The sequence below is a fragment of the Apostichopus japonicus genome, chromosome 15, assembly GCF_037975245.1.
Source record: "Apostichopus japonicus isolate 1M-3 chromosome 15, ASM3797524v1, whole genome shotgun sequence".
NCBI lineage: Eukaryota > Metazoa > Echinodermata > Holothuroidea > Aspidochirotida > Stichopodidae > Apostichopus > Apostichopus japonicus.
In genome coordinates, this window is record NC_092575.1 from 1,258,432 (window position 1) to 1,273,838 (window position 15,407).

Genomic DNA, 15,407 nt, shown 5'->3' on the forward strand with positions numbered 1-15,407 from the left:
GTGCGAGACTTTCACAGTTTAACACTAACACAGCGAACTGACGGAGAAAGTGGCAGCCTATTGGTCATTCTTACTGACGTCATACAGATGCGTCATTCTGATTGGATGATAGTTTCCGGTTATCGTATTTCTTTCACATCATGTACAACCAATGAACTTTACCATAGTTTTGCTTATTTACAGAAAGGGAAATAAACAATCACATGGTGTTCATAAACAGTTTTCTCGGAAACGTCGCCGAAGTGACAGACGGACGAGTTTGTTCCGTCAATATGTTTGTATATTTTGTCGGCTTTTTGGTGCCATTACGAGTGACAGTTTTGACGAATGGTGATAAACTTCTATCAGGAATTAAGTCATTTATGACACTCTCGTTGATATTTCGATGTAGAAGGGTATTAATATCTCGCTTTCTTTGTTTTGTAACATTTCCTATCGGCAACTGAAAGTGGTTACGGAAATGTTGTAATGTATTGTCTACGAAAACAACATTTGCGGTGGAAATTATGCGTCGGGACAACTCAGCTGCTAGACGGAAGTGAAGTAAGCGGAGGTAAAATTCACGGTTGTGCAACATTTAGCGGACCGGAACATTGTTTGGGCGTATACCAGAAGTATCACATCCTTGAAGACTGATAGTGAACTTTCGTGATAAACAAGAAAAATCATGATGTAATCTATGGAACGCGGAAAGGGCAACATTTCTGTTGTTGTCTAATGTAAAGTTGTTGTTGCTGTTGGAAGTTGTGACCAGTAACAAGAAGGGAAGATATACAACAACGGTCTTTTAGAGTTCAAGCTGATTTTTTGAAGCGATATTTAATTTGAACAGACATTTAAATTGCACGCCGACGTTCAATTAATCAATAACAACACATGTTTCAACGACAACGTATAAGCAAACAACGGCCTGATTTTTTTTCTTAGGAAAGTAACAATTTTAACCAAAGGCTTGAATTTAGTCAAACGATTTAATATCGACTAAGGACTGAATTCCAACGATTATTTCACTTCAGTCAACAACATATTTACAGACGACAACATCATATTGAACAACAATATAGTAGTAAGAAGAAAACAACAACAACTTTACATTGGGCGGTCAGAATTATGAGGATATTCTAATATAACTAACGAAGGTTTCAAGGGAGGTGTAGGCTAAGGTTACGGCTAATGGGATACTTGAAATTAGCGAATATTTCGCGAATCGCAAAATGTCAATGTTTGGAGGTTTGCTTTGATATACTGCATGATAGTTTGTACTTTGAACGGGGAACCTGCATGTTAATGCCCACTTATGAGGCTATAGTTCTAAAACTGTTTCACCGGTTACAGATAATATTACGATATGATATTAGACTCTTGATTTTTTCTCTCATCGTGGTGACAAACGTTTTCCCAAATCACGTAACAGAACAATTTTCTTAGAAAGGTTTCTCATCTCGTATAGCTTCCACAAATGGCACATGTACCCAGTGGGGTGAGGGTACCGATGACCGGGAGTTCAGCCCCCCTCCCACACCCACTCTATACCTCACTCCTCGGACGAGGTAAGAGGGAGACGAGTTAATAAAAAAAATAGGACCAACATGAAAACAAGAAAGATAATTGTAACGATGGCTCAAACTGGCTCCACCCCCCCCCCGCCTCCCCTCCCGTTCCTCTATGAAATGACATCCTGCCCCTGTGTTATAAACATCAATGGGAACTTCATGTCAGGTTCTGACTGATGGAAATCGTACACTGTCGCTATAATATTTACTAGGTGTGGGCATTTAATAGGCTATAATGTGCCAAGACTCTCGGTTGATAATATTTCAGTAATAGAGAACTCGGGTGAAGGCCAAGAAAGGTCAACCCTAAATGAGGATACACGGTTTGAAAAAAAAGAAAGAAAATCCTAAGAGAGGTTAGCCATATTACCCGCTGATTCGTGTTACCCTTTCAGGGTGATATCTCCAAGCATTGTCACGTGTCATGATAGTCATGTATGGATTTACTTCGATTACGCCTATACTCGCGTATCAGTGAGGTTACCCGCGGGTACCCGATACTTGGCAATAAACGTCCACGCTTCATACGCAACGCCGTAACCAGCAGTGCCCCCCCCCCCTTCCCCTGCTCCTACGTGAAATAGGGATTGTATATGTAATAAAATAAGTTATTGAAAGGGTTGGAGACGAATACAAACATGGGAAAAAATTTCAATCAGCAACCTTGTCGATTCCCTGTGTCGTTAACATATCGTTCGTGGTCATTTCATGTAATTTGTCTGTGTTTATAACAACACAAGAAGGAGTACAATTGCCCAATTGGGTAAAGAAGCAGAACAAACATACACATCAGTATTATAGGTCTACCCTCCAGGTTGTGCTATTAACAACTGTCATTTTGTAGCGTGGGGTGAAACTGGGGTACACCCACACCCCCTGTGTTCGTGTTCGATTTACTATCGTAGCGTATGTGCATCTTACATGTTTAATGTATATTTCACGTTCGTATTCAAGGTACTATTGTAAGATAGCCCATGATGTATCCAATGTGAGTGTCACCTAACGTGATATAACCCATGTTGCTGGGATCGTCTCAACAAATTTGGCTAGATGTATTTCAAGGTCGTTTTTGTTTTCTCGCAATACCTGTGGTTTCGGGAAGTGTCAGAAAAACAAGCAGGGGTTCTTCCAAGAAAATTCTGCACATCACCTCATATTTTTAAGGTTATCCAATTATAAATTAAATTGCGAATATATAGGCTTAACTATGTGTAGAAAACAAGATCACATCACAGCAATTGGAGGAGGGGAGGGGAGGGAGGGGAAGGGGAAGGAGAAGGGACGTTTTATCAAATCGGATACCCCTATAGTGCAGTTTCCAAGGAGCTCATTGGGTTACGTATATACTCTGGCCAAAATTAATTAAAACTCGTCCACCAGCATAAATTTTCATGCGCAATTGAGGTTTTCAGTACAAATCTGTTATGACAATGTGGACAATAGGGGCAGGAACATCAGACCCAATATTCGAAATAAAGTTAGTCGATATCGTTAGTCAATATTGATCAGATTTTTTTTTTATTCATATACGGTACACTGAAAATCTTTCAATACTCTACACAAGTGCAGAGTTTTTCTTTTTATAAATAATATATATTATTGATGTCAGAGTTCTAATGCAAACAGGCAAGATCATACACACGCTCAGTCAACTGATCTTTCAACATCAGACTTTGCCCCTATATTCACTGTTTATTTATTTCGTCTTCATATATTTGTCAGGTCAATCAATATACATAGCACTTGCTGACGTTTATAGGTATAGTTTGCGAAAACTGGAATCAAAATGGCATCGCTTTGCGACTTTGTACAAGTATTAACGGTGTTTTTCTGTGCAATAGGTAATGTATTCTAAAGGCAACAATACATTGTTCGGACGGTTGGAAGCAGACGGGTAGGGGAGAGAGGGAGAGGGAGAGGGGGCGGGGAGCAGATAAATTAAATATAGTTCTTGTTTGTGTAACTCGTTGTCTTGTGCATACACGCACTAAATTCTTTGTATACCTTCTCTATACTACTCAGGCTCCTCGTATAGTCTTACAAATATCTTCCCTTTTCGACTGTGTAAAATGCATATTTTTTTGTTGGGAGAGCGTGGGAAGGGAGAAAACTAGTTAGTTAATGTAATCTTTGCGTTGAATTCATGCATATTTATAATTATATAAACTGGACCGATAATTGCTTCACCCGCCGTAATACTGTTTGTATTATGGAAGAAAGTAAAGCTTAGACATTATAAATTTCTTGAAATACATTCATATCCATAATGCTAACGTTATTCAAGATATTTTCGTGAAATCAACTTAGATCCTTCTGAAATCACGGACTGAAATTGGTCTAGCTCATGTATTCATATCTGTGGTGGGTAACCTACCCCCTCCACCCAGGCGCGGCGGAACGGAAAAATTATTGGGGGGGCTAATGTGTGGAGACTATCTAAGCGGAGCGCCACCATCGGTTGGCGCGGAGCGTACAAGAAAATTTGGGGTTTTTTCAAACCCCCAGATGGCCGGAAACGGCACTTCCCGAGTGTTTTATGCTGCGAATACCTAGCCCTAAAATATAGGTCTCAAGTCTGCAATTTCTCAGATTGCACGTAAAAATCTGTTAAAACATGGTAATTTGTATATTCCATGGTGTTTTAAGAGAGTAGCTATTACTCGTAGTGTACTCGCACAGACGTTTTGAGTGTAGTAAGGGCAGTGGCGGAACCAGGGGTATTGGTCAGGGGGAGGGCAAGAATGATAGGGACGCTTTCGACACTATCTAAGCGGAGCGCCACCACAGGTTGGCGCGGAGCGTACAGAAAATTTTTGAGTAAATATACTCCCTAGATTGCAGGAAATGACCCTTTCCGGGGCCTTGCTAATTTGCAGATAAACGGAGAATAAATAGGTGTCGTCGCCATTTTGTCGGAAAATTACACCAACAGAATATGACAAATGTCAATAGGTATATGAGAGCGCAATAAAATAGTCAAAAGCCATAATGAGTAAAAAGTAGTGAAAAGCTGAAAAGGGCGCCAGCAGTCCATTTGAGTCCGTCAGGGGGGGGGGCATCCGCCCCCTGACTGTATATATGGACGCTCCGCCACTAAGTAAGGGGATGTTGGAGAACTGGCTGAAATGAGGCAAGTCATTGGCCTAACACAAAGTTGTGTTACGCTTACCGGTACTCACACTCACTGCTTCCACTTTTCACGAGGCGTGAAGACGCGGTTGGGGTGACAATGTGGTCTATAGCCAGGGGACGGGCCGAGGGTCCCCCAGCAATTACTAAAATTATTACACCTATAGAGTATACGTGTGCATCGGACAGATCGACAAGTATGCATTGAAAAATGGGCAGATGCACGTTTCGGAGCCTTGGTAAATATTGGGGGGGGGGGGCTTATCATGCATTTGCCCCCTCAACTTTTTTATTGGGGCCCCCCGGTTCCGCCGCCACTGCTGGCTCCACCGGGTCCACAACCCCTGCAATCACCCCTTCCATAAGGAAAAATAGTAAGGGTAGTCGCAGAGTAACGTAGGACTATATGGCAATGGGTGATGAATCAGTTTAATTTACAGTTTAGGAAGTTTGGATTTAAACAGGGAATTGATTATGTAAGTTTTCCTTTGTGTAGGTTTTCCTTTGGGGTGGTGGTGGGGGGGGGGGGTGAGTGGGTGAGGGGCGATGAGCAAGAGTGATCACGTAGGATATGATTATTCACATCCCACCACAGTGAAGTAACTTGAGACACATCCGAAGGCCTATTTGTTAATATGATAGTTGTAATACTTATTTGCTCTTCAAAAATTACAATCTGGAAAACTTAATTGTTTTAATTCGCAGATCTGGTTACAGCTCAAACAACTCCCGTCTGTTCGTCAAACGGTATGTTGCGTTAGATGTTTTGTTTCTTAACTTTAATGCCATCATTATTGTCCTCAAACATGATAAGAATGCCAAAGTGGTGAAAATGCAAAGAACATTCCAAGGGAGGGGATGGGGGGGGGGAAGCTGGGGTATCAACATTAACAACAAGATTATAAAAGTATATTAATTGCAACATCCTGACAAACATTTGCCCTGATGGACTAGGAGAACAACAACTGTCAGCGTTTTCAGTCAATTTGACAAACTTTTCGAAGCTATTTCATATTTAAACCCTCCATAACAAAGTAGTTAATTAGATTATATACTTTCATTGTTTCAACTAAACGTCGACCGTACTGAAACTTTTCCATTTTGTTTTTGCATGTAATTTTTACATATAATTATGATATAATAATTGTTACATGTAATGATTGTGCTCGAAATTCAAATGGCGGTTTTAACCCTTATAGTTTATAGAATGGAATAATTTATATTATATTTCCATTGTTACATTTGATGTGTGTTAATATGCATATTTGGAGTGCTTCTGTCGGATGGCTTTTCAACATTCCGACATCATATGAGAACTGAAGACAATGTTCCACAATTGTTAATTATTTTCCGGCTGCAGAATGTGAAAGACCATTGAACCAGGCTGGTTTGACCTTTGGCACCGATAAACCATGTTACAGTGAAAACGATGTTATAACATATACCTGTCAAGGAACATTTTTCGGTCCAAGTGAGAACATTTGTAACGGCTCTTCTGGCTGGATTTATAGTCAGCCTGTGTGTAAAGAAACAGGTAGGTACAGTATACATATCATAACTATCTAACTGTATAACCGCCAATGTAGTATTATATGATGATCTTTCGGAAATGGTGCAACTGGGGGAAGGAAAGGGTGGGGAGGAAGGGGGGGGGAGGGGATGGTTAAACTATATTTACTTTTGTTTTCATAACCCATTTACCTCTCCACCGGCAGAAACAGAAAATGCTATTTTTTTAACAATTTCGATTTTTGTTTTTTACTTAATACATTTTTTCTGTCATATTTTCTTTTGCAAACTCATTTTATAACAAAAGTAATGGGAAAGTGTGTGTGTGGGGGGGGGGGGGGGATGGTGTATCTATGATCTCGTCCCGTGAGTTAATGCGTATTCAAACCGGGTACATTATTTAATACAGTGTGCATTTACTCAATGATTCATTCCGTTGGAATAACCTAATATTAATAATGCATTTTATGTGTTTAATTAAAGATGACTCTGTGTATATTTAGTAAATATTCTCTTATATCCTTCTAAAACATTTGACGTCTAACCAAAAGCACAGTGAGTGAAGATCCAAATATGAAAGAGGGGGTACGAGTTATACTGTTAGCAAAGAAAATATTCATCAAGTTGGGGATCAAGATGGGGGGTGTTGGGGATCAAGATGAGGTATTATTTCTTTTTTTCTTTCTCTGCCGTTAGTCAATACTGTCAACTACATGAGGCTTGTGACAAATTCAGAGTCAAATCTTGCTCGCCGCCATCTTGCTCAATGACATAAAGCAACATTTGCGTCAAGTATAAACAAAAAATTACATTTATCTTTACACTGCATCTTTTCTGGTTTCTGTAGAGCGGGGGGGGGGGCGAGGGGTGGTTGTGGTGCTATATTTTGAAAAGTTTTCGACTTTTTGGATTGTACTGAACATAGATGTTATAGACGTATGTACTGTAAGCCTACACTAGTCCTTTTTTTTAGTATTCTGTGTGTCAGCGGGGGTGAGGGGAGGGCGGGGTTAAGCTCATGTATTCCATTAATCCTGCATTAATTTCTTGTCCTTTCATTGCAGTAATATCTTGTCCTTCTGTGAGTGCACCAGATAATGGTATCGTAGACAATAACAGAGATAACTACAGTGTATATGACAAGGTGGATATTGCGTGTAATTTAGGCTACACATTGGTAGGAGCAGCAAGGAAGGTTTGCGATAGTGACGGAACATTCAAACCAATTTACGACCCCATTTGTACAGGTATGTGTTATTTTCTTATCGTGTAATTAAAGAATCTGTGTATCGTCGTAGGGTTGATGTGGGTAGGGTGGGAAGCTGTGTGTATGTTGGGAATGGGGGTGGGTGAGGAATGCTACTACTGCTACTTTCCTACAAGTTACAGATAATGGTTTTTTTAATGTACCTTTCTATGCAGAGTCTTTATCTGTGCCGCAAACGTCTCGACCAACTACTACGTTTGCCATCACATCAGCAACGTCCTCATCCATAGCAACCGGGGTGACGTCATTGTCCCCTTCCACTAAATCGAATACCGGATCATCAATCGAACCGTATTCGACGAAACCGTCAACAGAACCAACCGGTAATTAAACTTCGGTTAAAGTGGAGATACTTATACCAGAGTTTCATATTTTCTCCGCACATAAACACTGGCTTATGACATAACGTGTTAACATAACGCATCACGGTGTAATAATCAGTCCCGTCATTCGTTGTTCTAATATGTAATAAAGAACATGTGCAAGGTGCTGGAATTTTTTGTTTTACCACAAACATGTCCCCGCAAAGACCTTTTTGTTAGCTCGAACAGAAGCGTCACACAGACATATATCAGTGTGAACAACTTATTGAGAAAGAAAAGGGAAATGCGATTAATATCCAGACTCTAATTAATAATTTTTTTTTTTAGCTTTTTGAATCGTTCTTCAAGTGTGTCTTTATCACATTATGTTAATGTTGTTTGACAATGCCTTGGATAAAATCCATACTAACGCAGACGCAGTTTTGAAGTCAGAGGTGTGTATTATTTCTTCGTAATTTGATATTGCGCCCTCGGTTTGTTTTGTGACGTCTGTTTCGTTGTATCTGAAGCATATTGTGAAAAGGCAAATCTCCTAGAATATTTTCAACAACATTTTGGGATATCCATAGTGCATAACCAGACATAGAATTCCAGATATGTTGAATAAATTGTCAAAATAATCAGAATATTAAAATGTGAAATGCAGATAACAGGACTATCTAAAATGAATTTCATATAACTAAGATTTACCTTCATATATCTGTGAGTGATGGAGATGGATGGGGTGGAGGGGGGGGGGTAGGCGAGACTGGAATCGACAGAATTTAACTATGCTCGTTATTTTTTGACCTAAAATATGGTGTAGAACGGAATGAACTCAAACGTTTTACGTGATTAGTCATTGGGAAGAGCACGTGTGTCAGTCTCTCTCAGTGAAGCGAGGAAGAAGTGGGGAGGGGTTGGTGGGGAATCGGGGTTGGTGAGTCACAGGAGGAGAGGAGAATTGCGTGAGAGTGGGTAGGGTGGGGTACATGTAGTATGGCTCCGTATATGGTTATGTCATTTACTTTATGTAGCGAATTAGCTTTGGTCCAGTATAGCTATAGCATATCCATGGCATCTTATCTTTCTTTTAAACAGAAAGAAGAACAGAGCCACCTGCATCGTCCTTGAAGCCGACAGGTAAAGTAAAATAACGATGGGATAACACGGGCTTGGGGTATATTACTTCATCATTGGTGCAACTTAGATAAATACTGAAGGATCAAAGGAGTATTATTTCAGTGTTACAGATTCAAAACTAAAAGCTGCCGGGGGAATAGAGCCTAAACTAAAATGTTAATTCTACTTTATTATGTCGAAGGAGTGGCGTGTTAGTTTTAGGAGGGGATTGGTAACGGTCTTGGATCCACGTAGCAATCTCCAAAACCCCACATGTAAACACTTAAACAACGGTTATGGATATAAAACAAGGTAGCCTACTGTTTGACAAGAAAACACATTTTCATAAGTTGTTATTCTTACGTATGATAAGCGTTCGAACAAAGAAAACTTTTCTATAAGATATTTCATTGGAATAACTGAATTTTAGTACCAACCTGCGTCACTGACTCTTTACATTCTGCTGGGTCAAAAATGTAAGAAATGAACATATATATATTTTTACAACAGGTACCTATTGATTTTCTTTCATTGTCTTCAAATCGACAGAAGCTAACTGGAACGGTCTTATCATCGGTCTGTGTGTCGGAGTCGGTGGCGGGATCCTTATCGTAGTTGCTTCGCTTGTGGGTTTTAATCTCTATTGGAAGAATTATAAAAATCCAATGGTCGGACCTAATGATAATTACGAGTTGAACCAGCAAGACATGCGAGTAGCAGATCGCAGTCATCTGGCAATAACTAACAAATCATTCTCAGAAACATTGCAGCTGTAAAAGAAAAGAATAAAAAAATAGAATAAATGTGACGTTTTGCTCCGTGGCGATGACGGAGGTGATTGACATCAGCGGATGAAGGACTTTAAATAGAAGGGGTGTGAGGCTTGAATCATTGAAATCGCCCCCCATCAACCCCCACCCCACCCCCCCCCCCCCACACACACACATGTTAGTCAAGGCGTCTTCCTCGCATAAGAAAAGTAAGGATGTCAAATGGTACCTTCTGAGGCACATTTAGGCTAACAAATTTGGGTCCACGATGTTAGACGTTAGGTTGTGTCAATCACTACTTGTAATATTTTGTTTGGGGTTGAAAAGGGTTAAAGGGGTATATACAGCCAACACCCCGTGGATCCGCGCTTGATTGACATGTTTTATATGTACTTGCATAGTTTGACATTGATCCTGTAACGTATAGTAATCGATAGAGAACAGTAGACTCCCGCAGAACTGTTGGCTGTGAGTTGTATCATTAGTTTTAGAAAAAGGCTAACCCTGCTTGTTCAGCCATGTTTCATCGCACTTTCTATACGCCAACAAGATTTCTTCTATTTGATATCAAATATACCTTTCCAAGTTAACAGAGTATGTTTATATAAATATTGAAATACTGGTCACTTTTAGTTATTAGATGTTTATATTTGCAAAAAAAATCAATGTACAACAAATAGAATGATGAAATGAATTTAAGGTTGTTTTTTTCTTATCATTATTTTCTTAATTGCTTTCCTTTTTTCTCATAAATATGAATTAATAGCAACAAAAGAATATAACGTTAAATGTCAGGAACGCCAACCCAGCAAATGTTATATAGTTAAGTTAGTTGACAATCGCCGTTGGAATGACGGAGGGAAGGGGAACATGGATGGGAGGGTGGGGCCAATTTGGTAAGTGCCTAACGCGTGGTAGGGGGCCACTAACGTGATTATGATACCATATTGCAGCTGTCGAAGTAATCTTGGAATACTTTATATATGGTACCCACTGCATAGTTACTATCTAGCGCCATCTCCAGCAAAGTCGCATCCTCAAGGCGTAGAGTAAGGTAGGGGTTGCTTGTGCTTCGCTTGAAAGAATTAGAGGCTGCCCTGGAGGCGGTGGGAGGATTGGGTGGATTATTGACCGAATTGGAGATATGAAGTTTGGTATCTGTTAGAAACGATCGCTTCTAATACGAACTTGCATTTTCCGACCCCATGTAATTATCTTCATCTAACAGTAACACTAACCTAGATCTAGCACAAGATCTTGTAACGAAATCGTCTCGCTCAGGCTACTTTGCATACAAGGATCAGGGCTGAAACCGTTCTTATCATAAAAGTTAACGCCTAATCGCACCGTTTTGAACAAATTTTTAAAGACCATTGAAATTCTATTTTGAAGAAATTGGTATGAAATGATGTTTATTCTTGAAACGGCACGTACCAGCCGTCTGTAACTAATTGATTACGTTGTGGCTATTCGCACGAACGTAGTCGTGCGTATGGAAAGCCATTTTAACATTTAATCGGGAATTTCAGATATCTTAAATTGTTTCTTATTTTAGATATCTAAAATTCTATTTCAGATATCTAAAATTAAATTCGAGATATCTTAAATTGAATTCGAGATATCTGAAATTTTATTTCAGATATCTGAAATTGAATTCGAGATATCTACTATAGATTTCGAGATATCTGAAATTCTAATTCAGATATCTGAAATTGAATTCGAGATATCTGAAATTGAATTCGAGATATCTGAAATTGAATTCGAGATATCTGAAATTCTATTTCAGATATCTGAAATTGAATTCGAGATATCTGAAATTGAATTCGAGATATCTGAAATTGAATTCGAGATATCTGAAATTGAATTCAAGATATCTGCAAATCTAATTCGAGATATCTGAAATTGAATTCGAGATATCTGCAATTGAATTCCAGATATCTGTAATGCATATGCAGAAATTCCCGATTAAATGTTAAAATGGCACGTATGGAAAGCCATTTTAACATTTAATCGGGTATTTTCAGATATCTGTAATTGAATTCGAGATATCTGAAATTCATTTCAGATATCTGAAATTGAATTCGAGATATCTGAAATTGAATTCGAGATATCTGAAATTGAATTCGAGATATCCGAAATTGAATTCGAGATATCTGAAATTGAATTCGAGATATCTAAAATTCTATTTCAGATATCTGAAATTGAATTCGAGATATCTGAAATTGAATTCGAGATATCTGAAATTGAATTCGAGATATCTGCAATTGAATTCGAGATATCTCGAATTCAATTTCAGATATCTGAAATTCCCTTGTATTTCGAGATATCTGAAATTGATTTTAAGATATCTGCAATTATTTGTAGATATCTTAAATAAATTGGAGATATCTGTAATTTAATTTGAGATATCTGAAATTATTTCGAGATATCTGAAATTCCTTATTAAATGTTAAAACGGCTTTCCATACGTGCGAATACAATTGACTATTTGCACACATGTAACTTGATCAATCAGCGCTTGTGGTTGATGTAACCAATGAACTGTCCTGATATGTGCTGGCCGGGAGGGGTGAACAGGACATCGATGGACAATAACACAGCAGTGCATGACAATGGAACAGGAATTTGATAACTATGGGGATTTCAAAAGGATATCTGCGGATACTTTATCTATTTTTGTAATGAAGGATTCCAAAACCGTTGAAGCAGCAAACAAGCGACTAGATGAATTAAATTTATCATATTCCTTACGCATTTTAAGAAAGTTTGCAACAAATCTTTTCTGAAATATTCCAACAAAATCTTTAATTATTACTCCGAATTTTCCCAGAATTGATCACATCTCTGATTTCTCTCATATTTTACAGATTTGGCTATTGATTTTGAAAAAGATAACCATTTTTTGAGAATCAGCAAATTTTCATCGACCAAAATCTTGAGGGGAGGGGGCGATGGGGGCAAATCGACCGTGCACACCCAACACTGGTGTTGGGGCCATGGTTTACCTTCCCCGCCTACTCAATACGAACACGTTCGTGCGAATATAAATGTTTATTGGCAGTGCTTTTCTAATCACTACATGGCTACTTATACCCACATACACGTAGTCACTGTCTATATAAGCACGAGCATGTTCGTGCGAATATCGATGCTTATTGGTACGTCAACGTAACAATAGCGGTTCTTATTGGCACGTGCACGTGCCAATAGACACGACCAATTGATTATTTAGTCGGACTGTCACTTCATTCTACCGTGACCACTACCACTGTACCAGTAGTATAGTACCAGACCAACACCAAGTAACGTCAGACAAAACCATCCAGTAGCAGGTTATGAAAAAGACTTTTATCCAGCTTCGGGTGCAGGATGAATGAAGTACTGGGAGCTAAACCTTCAAACAGAACATCTTAACTTAGGCCTGGTATTAAGTCTTGGTAACAAAGTGTCATATTTATGGGTTTCCTCAATTTTTGAAAATGGTAAAATTGTCCAAATAGGCTAAAGCCTAACGTTAGACGTAAGGTTAATGACACCAATGTTAGCCAAACGTTATGAATCACTTAGGCCTAACTTATACTTAGGCCTAGTATTGACAAAATTGCATACGCCCAATTACTGCCCCGGCTGGCAACTTAATGGTTTTAGTTTACAGGGAGTCTATATATCAGGTCTAACGTGGAACATAACTAGCCATAACCTTTATTTTTATCTTTGTGGGCTAGCAAACACGCCTATACATGAAGTTGGCCAGGGAGCAGTAATTTCAACAAGGTAATGTTATATTAACATAAAGCTATTTAACCCAAACAATGAAAGTGGGCTATTGTAACTTTATTAGCCTACCTGATGTTGAGGTAGGGGAGAATGGATGAGGAGGGAGAAGGGAATGTGAGGGGGATTAATAGGTAATGGGATCGAAGGAAGGAGCATGGGGGGAAGGGGGCACAAAACCAGTCTGATTAGAGCACTTCCTCAGAAAAAAGATTTTTCCTTTAGGTGCTGTACTAGAGTGGCCCAGTTGAAACATCAGAAATAATAAATAAAAAGTGGTCCTTTGAAATAAACTATTTCTTGAAATTTGTCTAAATTTCCATTGAGCAATAACTTTGTTGATGTTATTTCCAATGTCCATTTTGGGCCACCAAATTTCAGCAAGGCCATTTTATCATGTGTATGAACCAATAGTTAATTTATAGTCTCCATACACGAAAGACCTAGTTAAATGATTATGATGGAATATTAAACTAAAAAAAGGATCACTTGATTGCCTGGCAAACAATCTGTTTGACAATTCAAAGGATCAATGCTGTGGGATATATCAGTAGTTCAAAAAGTGGAGGAGGAGCAAAAAGAAAAGAACCCTGCCAATGTTTGGTAGCTGGTGGGGTTTGCAGTTTCCTCCATTCTCAAGTGGGTGGGATGAGACCCAGTGTTTGTTCAGAACACAATGAACCTTTATAGGCCTATGTACTTTAGAAATGTTAGACTTTTCATGTTTTCTTGATAAATCAGCCAGGACTTTTATTGTAGTGTTAGTGTAAAATGTCCCTTCAAATAAACTGAAGCAAAGCTAGCTATCATTGACATCCTTTATCCCGTTTGAAGTAATAATTGCTGTGAAATTACCAACAGTTTCCAAAAAAGGGCTATTCCTAGTGAAGGGATTAAATGTCTAGGCTCCATGAAAAATGGTTAGTTAATGAGAAAAACCTTGGAGATGTCAGGAAAGAAACCAGAGTTTGGCAGTAGGTGACTAGTTCCTTTTTTTATGAAACAATTAAATGAGTCTTAATTCATACAGACTTATTCCAACAAATCAGAGAATATTGAGTAGAATAGAGAATGATCATAGCAATATTCTGTCTGCCAGTGGGGAGGGGGGGGGGGGAAGAGCTGGCTCTACCCCTATTTTATTCTGAAGGAGTGATAGCCCCCATAACAGTACACATGCTTGTACCCCTGATCCCAGAAATGTTCGCAACCCCTTGCTTAATGTACTAACATCATCTGTTCTGTCTTCAGGCCTCTTGTTTAATATAAGTTCTTATCTTTACAAAATATAATAATTTTATTCTTTTCACTAACATATGGTACCAAAGGGCAAACTTAAACAAGAGGGGGGGGGGGGGGGTGGCTGCAAGTAACTTGAAGACAGCATCCCTGGCTAAATCCTACATGGGGCAATAGTTTTGCATGTCTTGATATTTTTTTTAAAACTGTTTTCTGTTTAATCCTTTAAGGATGTCAAAGGCCTATCCTTCTACCATCCAACTGACTTGCAGAGAACCAAAAAGTAGCAGAATCTTCAATTGGCTTTAAGCTTCCATGGTCACTACAGCTGATGGCCTATCTGAAGTCCAATTGAAGTGTTCCTTGAGTATTTATTCGGAAGGAGGGCAACTGGCCATTGTCCTGTCTTCAAAGTACCTCCTAACTGTTTGATTTTGCTAACAGCTCAGGAAAGTGTAAATGTTAACTTCTCTCAAGTATTTAGGAAATGACCTGAGAGCCTGGTAATGCAAACAAGTATAAATCTTATCTTCACACAAAAATCTACACTGTCAGAACTGGCAACGTGTAAATTTAACACTTTAGTCAGCTATGAATGTTACAGCATTTTTAAGCTTTGAACTCAGATCTGCTTACATTCAAATTTTCAAATGTTTCTTTAATTTTAAAAACAAACTGTCTGCAATTCACCACTGAACTGTCATTTTGTCATGCATCTTCTGGATCATGATCAGATCATTTC

The 15,407-nt window shown here is 38.8% G+C and overlaps 1 protein-coding gene across 1 annotated transcript; it reads left to right on the forward strand.

Annotated features, from left to right (window-relative positions):
• Positions 1-3,275: 3,275 nt before the first annotated feature.
• On the forward strand, positions 3,276-10,346 carry LOC139980578 (uncharacterized). Its single transcript, XM_071992316.1, has 7 exons — positions 3,276-3,394; positions 5,388-5,429; positions 6,043-6,216; positions 7,256-7,438; positions 7,614-7,781; positions 8,862-8,903; positions 9,432-10,346. The coding sequence occupies exons 1-7, from the start codon at positions 3,340-3,342 to the stop codon at positions 9,656-9,658; spliced, it is 891 nt and encodes a 296-aa protein (XP_071848417.1). The 5' UTR covers positions 3,276-3,339; the 3' UTR covers positions 9,659-10,346.
• Positions 10,347-15,407: the final 5,061 nt, after the last annotated feature.